This window comes from Barbus barbus (assembly GCF_936440315.1).
Source record: "Barbus barbus genome assembly, chromosome: 48".
Taxonomy (NCBI): Eukaryota; Metazoa; Chordata; class Actinopteri; order Cypriniformes; family Cyprinidae; genus Barbus; species Barbus barbus.
In genome coordinates, this window is record NC_136726.1 from 6311841 (window position 1) to 6330394 (window position 18554).

Genomic DNA, 18554 nt, shown 5'->3' on the forward strand with positions numbered 1-18554 from the left:
GAAATCACCCTTTCAGTATGCTGAAGCGCACAGGGGAGATGGCCGCTTGCAACACAATCAGGGGGTAGTGCAATCTGATTTGTGCAACCCACTCGACAGAAAACGAACCACCGCCGCTGAAGCGCCGTGACACCAGCACCGAGAGACCTCCGGAGAGCGTGCTGACTTGCAGACACCATAGTCAAAGGCATTGTCAGGAGCAGAATGATGAACGCTCGGCTCTGAAGGGAAAAGCTGAATATGCGCTGCACCTGCTGCCTACATACACTCTTATATGATCAGCGGCAGCTGGATGCAATAACCGCATGCCAATGTGCATTGGCTTGTTTAGATACACTCGTAGTGGATTGGTCTCTCTAAGCGAGATCCCAATTCCAATTCGTCGGTCACCGACATGACTCGGAGTGACCGACTGATAGATGTTTATATGATAGATATAATTTTCTTATTAACACATCAATTGTCCATGAATAAAAGTACTCATTTTTAGGAGCTGATGTATGAGACTCAGTTGAAAGAGAGCTTGTAGTGGCAGGGGCTGCTGGAATGTTTAGATATACAGTACAATGTTTTTTTTTTTTTTTTTGCATACAATCAAATTTTATACTTCAAGAATTATTAAAGTAAATTAAATTACTGTAAACTGTTTTCTATTACTATTTCCTGTTATATTATTTATCAACATAAATTTTAGCGGGTAGATGCTGATGTTTGATACTTGGGATTTGACATGGAATAAGCACAATTATTATTACAATATATCACATTAATGATAAATATGAACACAATAGAGACAATTGTCCTATTAAAACATTTACTCATTTGCCCATTGTTAAAAATACTCACTTGTAGGAGCTGATGTTTGAGACTCGGTTGAAAGAGAGCTTGTAGTAGCAGGGGCTGCTGGGAAATTTAAATGTACAAAGAAACAAAACAACAAACAAATAAATTGTTGTTGTTGTTAAATCACATTTTATATTGCAAGACTTATTAAAATACAACAAATTGCTGTAAACTGTGTGAAGACACTTTTGTGTTACTGTTTACTATTTCCTATTTCCCAATGTAAATTTTTAACTGGTAGAAGCTGATGTTTGTTAGTTAGAGTGTGACATGAAATAAACACAATTATTATTACAATATACCACATTTACGATAAATATGAATAAAATAGCGATATAATTTTCCTATTAACACATTTACTCAGTTGTCCATTAATAAAAATACTCACTTGAAGGAGCTGATGTTTGAGACTCAGTTGAAGGAGAGCTTGTAGTGGCAGGAGCTGCTGGAATATTTAGATGCACAATGAGAAATGTAGAATTTCTATTGAAATACATGAAATTGCTGTAAACTGTATGAATATGATTTAAACTTTTTTTTTTTTCTTTTTTTTTTTTTTTTTTTTTACAATTTCCTGTTTTCTACTATTGCCTTTCACATTCCCAAAATAAATTATATTTGGAATTTGACATGAAATAAGCTAAATTATTATTACAACATACCACATTAATGATAAATATGAACAATATAGAGACAATTTTCCTATTAACACATTTACTCAGTTGTCCATGAATAAAAATACTCACTTGAAGGAGCTGATGTTTGCGACTCAGATGAAGGAGGGCTTGTAGTGGCAGGGGCTGCTGGGAAATTTAGATGTGCAAAGAAACAAAACAACAAACAAATAAATAATTTAGTTTTTTAATATTGATGTTGTTGATAAGTCCAATTTTATATTGCATGGCTTGTTATTAAAATACAATAAATTGCTGTAAATTGTATGAAGACAATTTTGTGTTACTGTTTACTATTTCCCATTTCCCAACATAAAATTTTAACTGGTAGAAGCTGATGTTTGATACTTAGAATTTGACATGAAATAAACAATTATTATTACAATATACCATATTTAAGATAAATATAAATAAAATAGAGATATAATTTTCCTATTAACACATTTACTCAGTTGTCCATTATTAAAAATACTCACTTGAAGGAGCTGATGTTTGAGAGTCAGTTGAAGGAGAGCTTGTAGTGGCAGGAGCTGCTGGAATATTAAGATGCACAATGAAAAATGTAGAATTGTTATTGCAATACATGAAATTGCTGTAAACTGTATGAATATGATTTAAACCTTTTTTTTTTTTTTTTTTTTTTACAATTTCCTGTTTTCTACTAATGCCCTTCACATTCCCAAAATAAATTATATTTGGAATTTGACATGAAATAAGCTAAATTATTATTACAACATACCACATTAATGATAAATATGAACAATATAGAGACAATTTTCCTATTAACACATTTACTCTTTTGTCCATTATTAAAAATACTCACTTGAAGGAGCTGATGTTTGCGACTCAGTTGAAAGAGAGCTTGTAGTGGCAGGGGCTGCTGGGAAATTTAGATGTGCAAAGAAACAAAACAACAAACAAATAAATAATTTTGTTTTTTAATACTGATGTTGTTGATAAGTCCAATTTTATATTGCAAGACTTGTTATTAAAATACAATAAATTGCTGTAAATTGTATGAAGACAATTTTGTGTTACTGTTTACTATTTCCCATTTCCCAACATAAAATTTTAACTGGTAGAAGCTGATGTTTGATACTTAGAATTTGACATGAAATAAACACAATTATTATTACAATATACCATATTTAAGATAAATATAAATAAAATAGAGATATAATTTTCCTATTAACAGATTTACTCAGTTGTCCATTAATAAAAATACTCACTTGAAGGAGCTGATGTTTGCGACTCAGTTGAAGGAGAGCTTGTAGTGGCAGGGGCTGCTGGAATATTTACATGCACAATGAAAAATGTAGAATTGTTATTGCAATGCATGAAATTGCTGTAAACTGTATGAATATGATTTAAACCTTTTTATTTATTTTTTACAATTTCCTGTTTTCTACTAATGCCCTTCACATTCCCAAAATAAATTATATTTGGAATTTGACATGAAATAAGCTAAATTATTATTACAACATACCACATTAATGATAAATACGAACAATATAGAGACAATTTTCCTATTAAAACCTTTACTCTTTTGTCCATTATTAAAAATACTCACTTGTAGGAGCTGATGTTTGCGACTCAGATGAAGGAGAGCTTGTAGTGGCAGGGGCTGCTGGGAAATTTAGATGTGCAAAGAAACAAAACAACAAACATAAATAATTTTGATTTTTAATACTGATGTTGTTGATAAGTCAAATTTTATATTGCAAGACTTGTTATTAAAATACAATAAATTGTTGTAAATTGTATGAAGACAATTTTGTGTTACCGTTTACTATTTCCCATTTCCCAACATAAAATTTTAACTGGTAGAAGCTGATGTTTGATACTTAGAATTTGACATGAAATAAACAATTATTATTACAATATACCATATTTAAGATAAATATAAATAAAATAGAGATATAATTTTCCTATTAACACATTTACTCAGTTGTCCATGAATAAAAATACTCACTTGAAGGAGCTGATGTTTGCGACTCAGTTGAAGGAGAGCTTGTAGTGGCAGGGGCTGCTGGGAAATTTAGATGTGCAAAGAAACAAAACAACAAACAAATAAATAATTTTGTTTTTTAATACTGATGTTGTTGCTAAGTCAAATTTTATATTGCAAGACTTGTTATTAAAATACAATAAATTTCTGTAAACTGTATGAAGACAATTTTGTGTTAATGTTTACTATTTCCCATTTCCCAACGTAAACTTTTAACTGGTAGAAGCTGATGTTTGATACTTAGAATTTGACATGAAATAAACACAATTATTATTACAATATACCATATTTAAGATAAATATAAATAAATTAGAGATATAATTTTCCTATTAACAGATTTACTCAGTTGTCCATTAATAAAAATACTCACTTGAAGGAGCTGATGTTTGAGACTCCGTTGAAGGAGAGCTTGTAGTGGCAGGGGCTGCTGGAATATTTACATGCACAATGAAAAATGTAGAATTGTTATTGCAATACATTAAATTGCTGTAAACTGTATGAATGTCACGAATCCCAGCCATGAACTTCCAGTCGTTCACCACCAGAGGTCACCCGCTCACCACATGGACTCTTGCACTACACTACACTACTGGCACTTCACCATTGGACTACAGTTCCCATCATCCATTGCACTGACGACACACACAGCTGATTTCACTGATCACACAATCACACACGCTTTATAAGCCTTGGACTTCCTCTCTGTCATCGCTGAGTATTGTTTAGCATATATCCTAGCGATAGCTACTCTACAGAGCTGTCGCAGTTGTTATAGTCTTGCCTTGTTAGTTTTCTCGTGTTTGATACCCACCAGTGTTACCTGGATTATCTCTCTTGCCTTGCCCCTACTGGATATTGTTCGCCGATCGTCGACCCACGCTTGCCCTAGGATTACTCTTTGTCTTGCCTGTGTTGTTCCTGTTTGCCACTGAATGAACCTTGCTTGTTTTGTAACCACGCCTTTGAATAAAGCTTGCAAATGGATCCGCATGTCTCACCTCTCGTTCGCCCGTAACAGAATACTCGGCCACACAAGGATCCAGCGGCTTTTTCAACGAACATTGGTCAGGTATGGATGCAGCGATCTTGTTACTAGCCCTCAAGCAGGGTACACGATACTCGAGCGTTACATTGCGGAATATTTGGCTCTGGCTAATGGCTCAGAATTACCAGACTGTGTGTTAATAGAATTTTTTTGTGATGGCCTTAACCAGCCTTGGAAATCAAAAGTGATTCATAAGGGCCCTCATTTGTCACTGAGTCATTTTCTGGATTATGTTCTGTGGACTGTTGGTTCAGCATTCACTGTGGGTGTCACGGAGGAACGCGATACCGCACTCACTAGTGTGATAACAGCCGTGCTGGAGCACACTCACAAAATGGTGGCCAAAACAACACCCCGTCATGTCATTGCTGCCAGTCATGAGCCAAGTAAAGTCACAGCTAATGTTGAATTGCCAAGTCAAGTCACAGCTGATATTAACGAGCCAAGTCAAGTCACAGTTAATTGTCGTGAGTCAAGCCAAGCCACAGTTGATCTTCATGAGTCAAGCCAGGACGCAGTTGATCTCCGTGAGTCAAGCCAAGTCACCGTTGATCATCACAAGTCAAGTCACATCTCCGCTGATCTTCCAGAATCTCTTCTCGTCTCAGCTGGTCATCCAGAGTCACACCACGTCACAGCTGGTCATCCAGAGTCTCTTCACATCTCCGCTGATCTGCACGAGTCTCTTCACGCCTCCGCCGACCTTCCAGAGTCTCTTCACGTCTCAGCTGATCACCCAGAGTCACATCTTCAGTACACCTGGCTGGCATCCAGTGTGGAGGATCCACCGCTGGTGTCAGTACGAGCAGCTGGTACCCCTAAACCAGTCCCTATCCCCTCGAGTCATTATGTTCCTGAACTGATTCCCCTGTCTGAGGCACTTCCCCTGATGGGGAGCACCTTTTGGTGTGTTTGGGCTGCATGCATCACCACTGAGTCTCCAGAGGCGGCGGCGTCCACTATCGTATCTTCAGAGGTGGTGGCTGATGCTGCAGAACCTCCTGAGGTAGTGGCGCTCGCTGCTGTGTTTTCAGAGGCGATGGCGCCCGCTGCAGTTTCTCCAAAGGTGGCAGCTGATGCTGCAGAACCTCCTGAAGTGGTGGTACTCCGTTCCTTGCATGGTGGTGGCGTCCAGTAATGCACTCTCAGTCTGTCATGTCAAGTTGAAGGTACCATTGCTAAACACTCTGTATTGGTTAAAACTTCTGATGATATTGCTGTAGAACCTCTAGATGTGTCAATGGTATCCATTTATCAGATCTCAGCGGTCCTGTCACAGCCATGGAAACCAATAATGAACCTTCCTTAGCTCCTATCACGGCCTATGAACTGTTGTCCTGCCCTGAACCGGCCGAGTTGGCTGGTTATGAACTCTTATTCTGTTCAGAGCTAGTCATGGAAGCCAACCATGGACTATTGCCCCATCCTGATCCAGCCAAGGAGGCTGTCTCTGAACTCTTAGCCTTGTCTGTCACACCCAAGGATGTGGGCTGTGAAATTCCTGACTGTCTTGCGGCGCCTATTTGGGCCATTTGTGAATCCTCATCCCTGCCTGTTACGGCCATGGAAGATGTAAATGAGGTTTCTGTAAGCCTGGCTAACCCCGTCATGAACCCCGGAACAAAAATACCATTCAGTGTCTGCCCCGTTACGCCTGTCACTGACAAAATAACCCCCCAGGAACTATCTGTCTGTGCTGTTTCTTCTAAGCTGTCTGAAATTGAGCCATTGGTCTGTTCCATTTCAAGTAATGTGTCTGAACTTTCTGTCCGTCCAGTTTTAGTCAATGCACCCTTAACTCCACCTGTTTGGATCCAAGAGACTATAAATGCATCCCATGTGTTTCATGTTAACTCTGTCACTGCCGTAGAGACTACTCATGAACTGGCTGCTTGTTCTGTTCCCCCACGTGTGTCAGTTGAATTGTCTGCTTTACCAGTCCTAGTCTGTGATCCTGTTTATGAACTGTCATTCTGTCCTGTCTCAGTCAACGAACCTCCTGATGATTGTTTTGTGTTCCCTGCCATGGTCCCTGAGACTGTGAATGCACTGTCTGGGTTGTCTGTCTCTACTCTCCCCAGATCTGTCTATGCCAGCGTCCTCCGCCTTGTCTGCTCCGGCCTGTTGGTCTTCTGTCTCGCTCTGGAGGTCTTTTCCACTCTGGTCTGCTGCTCTGCCGTGGAGGTCAGCTGTCTCGCTCTGGTGGTCTTCTGCTCCGGTCTGGTGGTCATCTGCTCCGCTGTGGTGGTCTTCTGCTCAGGTCTGGTGGCCATCCGCTCCGCTGTGGTGGCCTTCTGCTCCAGTCTGGTGGTCTCCTGCTCCGCCTGCTCTGCTGTGGAGATCTTTTGCTCAGCCCTGGTGGGCTCCAGTCCCATCTGCTCCACCCTGGTGGGCTCCTGTCCCATCCGATCTGCCTCAATCCCCAGTCTCTCCATTTCCGCATGGTCCTGGCCATACATCCCTCACCCTGTTCCGCTTCCGCTCCACTGCCCTCCTGGATTGTATATGAGCGTCTGGATGTTGCTCCTTGTGGGGGGGATATGTCACGAATCCCGGCCATGAACTTCCATTCGTTCACCACCAGAGGTTACCTGCTCACCACATGGACTCTTGCACTACACTACAGGCACTTCACCATTGGACTACAGTTTCCATCATCCATTGCACTGACGACACACAGCTGATTTCACTGATCACAATCACACACGCTTTATAAGCATTGGACGTCCTCTGTCATCGCCGAATATTGTCTAGCATATATCCTAGCGATAGCTACTCTACAGAGCTGTCTCAGTTGTTATAGTCTTGCCTTGATAGTTTTCTCGTGTTTGATACCTGCCCGTATTACCTGGATTATCTCTCTTGCCATGCCCCTGCTGGATATTGTTCACCGATCGTCGACCCACGCTTGCCCTAGGATTATTCTTTGTCTTGCCTGTGTTGTTCCTGTTTGCCACTGAATGAACCTTGCTTGTTTTGTAACCACGCCTTTGAATAAAGCTTGCAAATGGATCCGCAAGTCTCACATCTCGTTCGCCCCGTAACAGAGAATATGATTTTGTCTTATTACAATTTCCTGTTTTCTATTACTATTTCCTGTCACATTCTTTCCCAACATATTGTAGCGGGTAGATGCTGATGTTTGATACTTGGGATTTGACATGGAATAAGCACAATTATTATTACAATATACCATATTAATGATAAATATGAACACAATAGAGACAATTGTCCTATTAAAACATTTACTCATTTGCCCATTGTTAAAAATACTCACTTGTAGGAGCTGATGTTTGAGACTCAGTTGAAGGAGAGCTTGTAGTGGCAGGGGCTGCTGGGAAATTTAAATACACAAAGAAACAAAACCACAAACAAATAAATAGTTTGTGTTGTTAAATCAAATTTTATATTGCAACACTTATTAAAATACAACAAATTGCTGTAAACTGTGTGAAGACACTTTTGTGTTACTGTTTACTATTTCCTATTTCCCAATGTAAATTTTTAACTGGTAGAAGCTGATGTTTGTTAGTTAGAGTGTGACATGAAATAAACGCAGTTATTATTACAATATACCACATTTACGATAAATATGAATAAAATAGTGATATAATTTTCCTATAAACCGATTTACTCAGTTGTCCATGAATAAAAATACTCACTTGAAGGAGATGATGTTTGAGACTCAGTTGAAGGAGAGCTTGTAGTGGCAGGAGCTGCTGGAATATTAAGATGCACAATGAAAAATGTAGAATTGCTATTGAAATACATGAAATTGCTGTAAGCTGTATGAATATGATTTAAATATCTTTTTTTTTTTTTTTTAAATTTTCTGTTTTCTACTAATTCCTTTCACATTCCCAAAATAAATTATATTTGGAATTTGACATGAAATAAGGTAAATTATTATTACAACATACCACATTAATGATAAATATGAACAATATAGAGACAATTTTCCTATTAAAACATTTACTCTATTGCCCATTATTAAAAATACTCACTTGAAGGAGCTGATGTTGAAGGAGAGCTTGTAGTGGCAGGGGCTGCTGGGAAATTTAGATGTGCAAAGAAACAAAACAACAAACAAATAAATAATTTTGTTTTTTAATACTGATGTTGTTGATAAGTCCAATTTTATATTGCAAGACTTGTTACTGAAATACATGAAATTGCTGTAAACTGTATATGATTTTGTCTTATTACAATTTCTTGTTTTCTATCACTATTTCCTGTCACATTCTTTCCCAACATATATTTTAGCAGGTAGATGCTGATGTTTGATACTTGGAATTTGACATGAAATAAGCACAGTTATTATTACAACATACCACATAAACAATAAAAGGAATAAAAACAGATTATTGTCCTATTAACACATTTACTCAGTTGTCCACGAAATAAAAATACGTATTTGAGATTCAGAGCTTGTAATGGCATCATTTAAATTCTGTCAGGACCACTACCGTCAAAGATGACTGACAATTAGCATTCAGTTTGGATTGGCCGTATTTTTCTGTTCTGGGCAAGAACTCACTTTGCATTCATTCATGCATGTATAAGAGCAGGGACAGCAGCAATAACCCCCAGGGTAAACAGATCAAAACCATCATAAATGTATTGCAGATATCATTAAGGTTCATAATTTAATGTAACATTTTGGAAACTAGTCTGATTCAAAGGAGAATCAGAAGGCTGAATCCTGCCTGAAAAGAGGAGGAGTCAGGGATGGAGGTGGGTAATTAGCTATTGAGCAACGCGAAAGCTGGTGATAATACTGAAGGACCTTATATATGAGTGCTGTGATAGGTGTTGCATCCCTATAGGTAGACGTGGATCAGCTGAGAGCAGAGGTGTCATGCCCATTCAAAGTGAGGTGGCATGTTTAAATCTATCTGGTGCTGATGTTTGAGACAATTATCATTATAAAATTATTCAGTAGTCAACATTTGAAGTGGATAAAAACCTTTCATCAAAGTTTCATCACCTAAAACCAAAATGTGTTATTTTCTTAGGACAACATAAAATACAGTATAGGACAATATAAAATAAAAACAGTCTTTCCATGAATAATACTCACTTGTAGGAAGTCTTTGAGGAGATGTGTAAGACTCATCTGAAGAAATACTTAAAGTGTCAGGGAGTGATGTGAGATCTGGACATATGAAGATAACAAAACACATTCAATAAAAAGTCTTTCTTGACTAGCTCAGAAGGGCATCTGGTAACACTTTAGAATAGGGAACACATATTCACTATCAGGTTAAGTTTAGGTATTGGGTAGGATTAAGGAATATAAAATATGATCATGCAGAATAACGCATTGATTTGTGCTTTGTAAGTACTAATAAATATTAGTTACAAGCTACTGTAATGTGCTAGTAATGTGAATAGTTAATATGCACAATTCATACAATTAAGTTTTGTATTATATAATTATATTAAACAATATATTATTAATAAAACAATAGCATACGTTACAGGATATAACCAATTTATCTGGTGGGACTGATATTTTACACAGGATGTGATTGTACATGTTAGTACTGACCTGTATGAGTCTGTGCATTCAACCCCTATGGAGAGAAGTGAAGTGCATTATTAAATGATTTCAAAAACATTTAACGATTATTTAACGACACAAAAACGACTATTAAGCCCCGTATCTAGGGAATAGCCTAATTGCACTAAAAGGACACAATAAGGATAAGGTTGTGGTAGTGGAATCCCAGAGAAATCACTCTGGTTGAGGATCAAATAATCATAGAAATTAGGCACAAAAAAAAGACTGTTACATTTATTAAAGATAACATGAAAAGTAATAACAATAACAAATAAAAGTAAGTAATAACAAATAAAAGGAAACTGGAAAAGAAAAATAAATTAAATAACCTAATCCGATAATAAAATAAAAACAACCCCCCTCCCAAATAAATAGCAGTGCTTTAGCATCAACAACAATTAGCTCTAAATTTGAATTAGGACAACCTTTGATTGAGACAAGTTTGATTGAAGGCTGGAGGAGGAAAACAGGAGCTCTCAACCCATTCACGGTCACACCAACAATGACTTCCACGAATGAGCTCTAGTGAATACGACCATGGGAAGAGAACTAGAGCCAATACAAACCTCAGTATGTTGTACACAGCAATGCTAGTGTTTCCTTCTCAAGGGTACTAGTAACTTAACTGATGTTTTAAGAATTTTTGGGAAAAATACCCAAAAGAATGCTCAACACCATCTTCATCATTTTGCAGAATGATGCAGCCATGGCTGTAGCACTTGCTTGTTTAAATGAGCTTGTCTAGTTTAAATGAGCATGAATAATTTGGAGCAGCTAGAACTGGAGCACTACACAGTATAGTTTTAACAGAGTCAATGGTGGACTGGCATTCTTCATCATTCCATTCAAAATCTCAAAGCACATTTGTTAAAGGCAGCACAACATCTGAGAAATTTCTACAAAACTTTGCTATAATCCATGATTGGGACTGCGAGTCCATTCTCCACTAAATGCTTTACCTCCTTTTTCTATATCTTTATGTTTGGAGGGGTTCACTCCTCTCCATAGGCACTCTGCTTCATTGGCGGATGGGCATCGGTGTCAATATCATGTTTCAACATGTGAGTTTGAACAAATTTTGAACAAATTTTGATTTTGATGGCTGCAACACACTCCAAAAAAGTTGGGAAAGAGGCATGATTAACACTGTGTAACTGTGTTACACATTGTAACGTTCCATTGTAACCTTCCATTGTCCTTTTATTTACAATGCTTCATTGTTTGGGAATTTAGAATATTATTTGGTAAAGATTTGCAAGGAAAACGTGGAGCAGGAGGAATAGTCTAATTAGGCTTTCCCACGACCTGATATATGACACGAGCAACAATACTGGACTACATCTGATTTTATACCAGGCCAGAAGAAATAACGCAAGATCCATTGATAAGTTTTGGTTATGCCCAAATGCCCAGCAACATCATTATGTGCCACTCAACAAACACTACCAGTTGGAACACAACATCCCAACCTAAACCGTCAGACCTCGTTGGGGTCCACTTTCTCTTCAAGACTTGTCCCAAAAATAAACAATATGTTTATTCTCAATCTCTTCTGGAATTAATGCCACATTTCTGCAGAGCAACAGAGAAGGGTCTTTTTCTGTTAAGCAGAAATCAGGACTTTATCAACGGACAGTGGCAAGTCACCTGACTCTAATTCAGCACTAATAGCCATAGAAAGCAACTCGAAACCTTGTGATGCAGGTGTCACAGTACTATTCTCAGCCTTGTCCTTAGTTCTGCCATGACAACTCTTGGAGGGATTGCTATAGTAATGTACATGGCAATGTTAATGTGTTTGGTTTTGGCAGAACAGATCTGCTACGCTGCTTCTGCTGCTGCTGCTGCAGAGCAAGTACCGAGACTTGCTACTGCTAATACATCTACAACATGCTGCTGTGAGCATGTAAGAAATACTGCTGCTGCCAGTGCTGGGGAGTAGCTAGCTACAAGTAGCAATGCTACTAGCGTAACTGCATTTTCCTGTAGCTAACTACATTTTCCAGCAAGTACAGCAAGTGTAGCGCGATCAAACCCTACATTCCGTTTTGTGTTCTGATGAGTCACAAGCCTGTAATGCATTGAAGCCGATTTTATCACGATTCTTTGTCATGTTGGTTTTTCTATTTTGCAAGCTGTTTGAGCAGTACAGCCAAACTAATTTCCCTATTATAAAGACAAAGCCTTTCAAGATAACAAAATATAAAAAAGTATGGCAGATATTTAGGCCAAAGTGGGTGAAGATAAAAATCTTTGTCATTATTTTATCTTTGTTATTAAAAATTCAGAACAAAGATACACATTACAAATACACACAATATACAAATAAAATAAACAGTGTTTTATTTTCAGGTATAATAGGTGTATTAAGCAGGAGCATTTAAGAAACTGAATGAACAAATATACAAATAAAACACTATATAGATTGATTCCTATTAAAGAAACTGTATTAAAGTTTTTCAGTCAAGAGTAGTGAGTGATTTTTCTCTTTGTGTTTGGTGTTTTATTAAAGTTAAAGGAATAATTCACCCAAGAATTAAAATAGGCTTGTGTTTTATTTTTATACCTTCATTTAATTACTCAAAAGTTGTTTTATACCTGAGTTTCCTTCTTCTGCTAAACATAAACACTATTTTGAAGAAGGTGGAAAAGCAAACAGTTGCTGGTCCACAGTGACTTCTATAGTATTTTCCCCCCTACTGTCAAAGTCAATGTGGACCAGCAACTCTTTGGTTACCCGCATTCTTGAAAATATCTTCTTACTGATGTGAATGTATGTGGCACTGTATATTGATACGGCAGCGTCAGAACTGCAGCTGATAGAATGTGCGCTGTAGCACGATACAACAATGTTTCTTCAAAAGCAGATCGTGGAGACATTTAACATCCACGATATCGTTCATATCGCACAGACCGGACCGCAAGGCAGGGCCGGTGCCTAGGGGGTTACTATGCCCCCCACTTTCCATCCTCTCCCCACTTTGCTGAACGTAATTGATTTCGTAAGCGAAAGTGAAACCGATAAAACAGAAAGCGCATAAGAAAGCGATTGGACGCTTTAGCAGTGTCAGCAACTGCACACGATCACAGATTGCATGCGTCCCACCGGCCTCCTCCTGGGCCTGGTCCAGCAGAATCTCTATTGGGGAGATTTATGCGGCCGCCGGCTGGTCATCGCCGTCTACCTTTATTAGATTCTATAGTTTGGACGTCCCTGCCCTGCAGGCGCAGGAACTATCTGCTTCATGCTACAAAAGACTTATGACAAGCAGACCCCAGATCCCACTCAGGTCTCTTTATAGCTCGGACTCACGGGGCCCACACTGAGTGTGCCTGAGCTGAGCTCGCGTAGAAGACTTAGTTCTGCTTCTGCTTAAAGCATGGCGTTACTTGATGCGTTCCCCAAAGCAGTTGTCAATGACGAAGCAACGGGAGTTACCTTTCGATAGGGAACGCTCCGGTTACTCACGTAACCTCGGTTCCCTGAGATAAGGGAACGAGCTTTGGGTGACTGGCCATGCTGTAGCTGCACGCAAATCGATGGCTGTTGCTTCAGTCGTTGATTCTGATGAAATGGGTAGGGTTAGGGTATGGTGTAGGGAGGGCTTTATTGTCCCAATAAGGTGGCATCCATTTAATAATTTGAATTAAAACTATAATTTACACTCAATACGTTATTATTGCGTACTGTTTTATAATGTACTACAATACTGAGGTGCAGATAATTGCCACTATTTACAATAAGTAGTATAAATAGCAGACAATCTTGCTATTTTAACAGTGTAAATATAATCTGTAGCTATTTACAGTGTAAATAGCATATGGTTAAAAAATACTGCTATTTTCACTTGGTGTAAATAGAACCCATTGTTATTTGCACTTAGTGTAAATAGTATCTATCGCTAAGAAAATATGCTCTTTGCACTTAGTGTAAATAGCATGCATAATAATAATGCAATTAACAATGTGCATTTTTTGTGAGTCAAAATGAACTGATCTGTGCACACAGCAGCCTCAGGACTGTCATCAACAGCCAAAGAGGAACAAACCTCCTGGACATTTCCCGTTAACTTGCACTGAATCAAGAGAGACCAGGGGCCAGATTTACTAAAAAGGGCAAATTAGCATTAGAGCGCAATTCCATAAAAGTGCCAATGGGAGGGGAAAATTCTGATTTACTGACAAGGTGCACATTAAAGAACACAGATGCAACATCTTATTTCCATAATGACCAGCAAAATCTACTGTGTCCGTGCCTTTTCAGCACTAATTTTCCACTGTGTGTCTTTAGTAAATCCTGTCAGTAGTTTTTAACGCCAAATTAGGGTTAGCGCTGGCGCAAGCTGATAGTAAATCAGGCCCTTGACTGCAGAGAATTGTCCCTTAACAGAAAAGTTCATTTCTGACCCTGCAGGGCAAGTATAATGTACAATGACCACATAACATTAATTAATAAAAACATAAGGAAACTTAATTGTTCCATCTTATTTCAGTACATCAAGTTAAACTAAATGAAAATGAGAAATGTTGGCCAGGAAACTGAAACAATACATTAAAGTTTCTAGATGGAAAGTAAGATCCCTTTCAGCTTTAGAGTACTGACAAGATCTGCTCCAATATCCCAGGAGAAATATCAAATGAGTTGTCTAATAACATGGCCAAATTCCTTGTCACAAAAACAGAGCCTGTTAAATTTACTGAGAGAAACTCAAAGAGGGGGGAAAAAAAATCACCCAAACTTATGTTTAGCTCTGTTCATAGCTATGTTCAGTTATGAACAAGGCAGTTCTTGTCCTTCGAGGAGCAGAGGTGCACATCACACTTGCTGGAAAGCATGCTGGTCCTGGCTGGTGGCATTAAAAAATAAATAAATAAATAAAAACAACACTGATTATTTTCCAGGATAAACAATATCTATGCAAATCAATTCCAGTCATATTTGCATGCTTTAATGAATTTACCTATTCCACAGAATTCACCCATTCCACAGAATTTGCACAGTACTGTCTGTCTAGCTTATAGTGACCTCTGCTTATATACTAATCGCCACATTCCAGAACATTATCACCTGTCCCTCAAGCAGATATTTGGGCAAACAAGCAAAGCAAGGACCAGTTAACTATATTTTATCAATGATATAGATACAGGTGGTTTCAAATATTGCTACACAAATACTATATTTTTATAGAAATATTTTTAATTAATTAAACATTTAATAATCATTCAATTTTGTTTAAAACTCAAAATGGTAAAAAAAAAACAAGACAAACTTGTAAACAAATACAACTTGTGAATGATCAAAAACATTATCCATGTAAGTTTTACTACTCATTTCACCCAGTGCTGTAAAATTACAACATTGACATAACTTCCAAATCTAATATGATCGAAGCATTCCACAGTACCTTAATATCTGCATGATCTAGGCATATTATTAATCACAGAATAAAATATTTTAGGCATTTTACTTGAATGTTGACTTATCCAGACCAGTAAAACAAGATTTAGGGAAAGTTTGCAGGTTTTGTGAGTTTATGACCAGGTAAACAGGCCTATTTAAAAAAATTATAATAATAAAAAATCCAATAGCATTGCAAGGCTGAACCATAGGACTCATTAGTTGTGTAAATGTGGTCTTAGAGAGAAAACAATTTGCAGGTTTATTTTAGTGAGCTAAAATCTTTGGGGCCTCCCACAGTTAAGGTAAGTCTGCCGAACAGTAGCATTCAGGTAAAAATACTTAAGAAACTCTAATACTTAAGAAACTCTAACACAGCATAGGTTCTCTTAGTAAAACGTGATGTGTTTTGTCATTACTCACCACATGGATAAGCAATTTAACATGTTACCAAGTTAAACTATTGGGTAATGCTTTAGATTACAGCACGCAAAGTACAGCGTAAGTAAACAGAATTTACAGTGTGACTTTTTTTGTAATTATAGTGTACTGGGGACTGGAGGGCCTGAGGCGAATCAGAGCGCCTGGACGGTGCTAACTGAGGGTGAGCTGAGGGGCTTGCAGAAACCCAGGTTTCCTGTGTTCATTGTCCTGTTCATTGTCATGTTGTGTTTGGAAGTGTTGCTAAACGGTTTTTCTGTATTTCCCTACGTTATTTGGATTAAAGATTATTCTCCTTGTTATTCTATCTTCGTAAGTACTCTGTGTAGCTTGTTCCGTCACAATGTGTCGAAAGCCAAGTATATTTGTGGCGAGGGGGGCGTGGTTCAGCGAGGTCTGCAGCGGGAGAGAGAGTTGGGAGACGAGTGTTGAATAAGTGGGTCAAGTGCAAATGACAAACCCCTATGTCTTGTTCCAGTAATTGGCGGGGAGAGACCGCATAAAGGGACTGGGAAACCAGAAGCAGGGGGAGAGGGACAAACTGCTAACTGGTGGATGTGTGTGGAGATCGTTTGCTCTGGAGAGCCCAAGACTGAGATTGCTTTTGCATTGTGTTATATTGAGTGCTGGTTGCGCAACGTTTTGTTTGTTTTATTGAAAGCCAAAATAAATACCACCAGTAGCAGTCAAACTGACCCCGTCCTCTTCCTTCCTAACCTCTGACTTTGTTACAATATTTGTCACCTATTAACATAATACTGGTGTTACGATCACCAGCTAGAGTGCCCATGAGCTCCTACAGAGTCCACTCCACCTCACACTGTTGTCATTCCCTCAAAACTACATTACCAAAAATCCTTTGCCTGGAGTCTTGATCATTGATTGCATTCACCTGTGTCTTGTTACTTCATCAGTCTCACCCTATTTAAAGCCTGTTTGTTTGTTTTTTCACTCATTTATTGCTTAGTCTTATAAATATCACACTGTTTTTAGCCCTCGGCCATGGTTTGTTTCCATGCCTTGTTTCCTCTTTATCTGGGTTTGTATAAGTTCTCTGCCTTATTGTATTGTTTGGACAGACTGTCCTGTGTATTGACTTTATGCCTGCAATAGACTACGGCTTTGGATTACCCTAATAAATCTGCATTTGCATACTCAACTTCCGTGTCCCTGTGCAAATCGTGATAATAGGCAGACGTTTCGTGTAAATGTGAGTGCTTGAACTGTCTTTAAGTTCAGACACACAAACACACACAAATGAAGTCACTGTTCTTTTATTCTATTTATTTTATGAAATGCAATGATATAAGCACCAATAGCCAGTATTTACATTTACACAATAAATGGTTGTTGTTAATTAAAATAAGGCTATTTTTATTTGTTTAGTTATTAAATGCATTAAAAATTTCTAAATGTTTTACAATTTTCATTGCAAACAACCACTGTATAGAACTTGTAATAACAGGTTAATTACATACGTTTTGACAATAATGTATTTGGCAATATATGTGTGTGTGCACATATATAATAAAAAATTTGAACTGCTACATGTTTAGTTGAACTATCATAAGCCATGGCCATAAACCAACTGAATATAACCTCATCTTTGCAGACTACACTTTAAAAACACAAGAGTAACAAACGTGAACTATTTATTTCATATAAACCAGTGGCTTTCAATCCTGGTACTGGGGGCCCGCTGCTCTGCATTATGTCTCCCTTGTCTGACATGCTCAGCTGAGTTCATGAAGCTTTCAGCTAATGAGCTGGTGATCTGAATCAGGTGTGTTAAATGAGGGAGACATACAAAATATGCAGAGCAGTGGGTCCCCAGTACCAGGATTGAAAGCCACTGGTTTATATAAAATAAATAGTTCACACTTGAGCATGGAATGTGCATGAAATGTGCAAAGAGGTTTAAAGAGGATTTAAAACCATTGATCTAAACCATCAATCATCAAAATAATTAATTCTAAATAAAGAAGACGTCTTACCATAGCAATGACAAAGAACAGAAGAGCTGTGCCTTTACATACAGTTTTAAAAGAATGACGTGCCATGTTGTTTAATGGATTCTGATGAGTTTATCCGCAACTTTTCTCAACAAAGAACTTCTCTACAACCTCATTAATCTGGCTGGTCCTTGTCAAACTGCACCGAGCACTGATGTGAGAGGTATGAGCTCTTGCTCAAGATGTCACCAGAGTTAAATGTTTCTTTTATATTAACAGTGTTAATGCTCCGCCTCTGCTTCACATGGCTGAACAGCATTACGAAACTCATCGCTTCACTACATCACCAGAACTGAAAATAAAGCTTCCTTTAATTTGTCCATATTCTAGTTAACATACTAGTAACCATTTCCTAGTTTCCTTACATAGTAAGATACTATGATGAATATTTGCATAACTCCCACATGAAGTATACAAGAGCACCACTGTTCACTGTATAGGGCTCAAAACAAAATCAAATTGTTTTCATGTCATGATTGGATAGATATCATGCTGGCATAGAAAAGTGCCTTCCCAAACTGTTCCTACAATGTTGAAAGCATAGCATTGTCTTGGTATGCTGATGCATTA

At 38.0% G+C, this 18554-nt stretch overlaps 1 protein-coding gene across 1 annotated transcript; it reads right to left on the reverse strand.

The window, feature by feature from the left end:
- Window positions 1–586: 586 nt before the first annotated feature.
- Window positions 587–18171, reverse strand: LOC306866891 (uncharacterized protein). Its single transcript, XM_079412315.1, has 15 exons — window positions 17967–18171; window positions 10122–10146; window positions 9651–9725; window positions 8575–8619; window positions 8233–8286; window positions 7848–7904; window positions 3896–3952; window positions 3490–3543; window positions 3088–3141; window positions 2747–2803; window positions 2341–2397; window positions 1994–2050; window positions 1590–1646; window positions 1232–1285; window positions 587–903 (listed from the first exon to the last, which is right to left on the reverse strand). The coding sequence occupies exons 1-15, from the start codon at window positions 18030–18032 to the stop codon at window positions 833–835; spliced, it is 840 nt and encodes a 279-aa protein (XP_079268441.1). The 5' UTR covers window positions 18033–18171; the 3' UTR covers window positions 587–832.
- Window positions 18172–18554: the final 383 nt, after the last annotated feature.

Bases quoted from the DNA above. Each gene is read 5' to 3' on its own strand.
- LOC306866891 (XM_079412315.1), bottom strand. From the start codon at position 18,032: ATGGCACGTCATTCTTTTAAAACTGTATGTAAAGGCACAGCTCTTCTG. The intron at 3,544-3,895 runs GTGAGTATTTTT...ATTTCCCAGCAG, and splicing joins TCAAACATCAGCTCCTTCAA to CCCCTGCCACTACAAGCTCT. The intron at 904-1,231 runs GTGAGTATTTTT...TAAATTTCCCAG, and splicing joins TCAAACATCAGCTCCTTCAA to CAGCCCCTGCTACTACAAGC.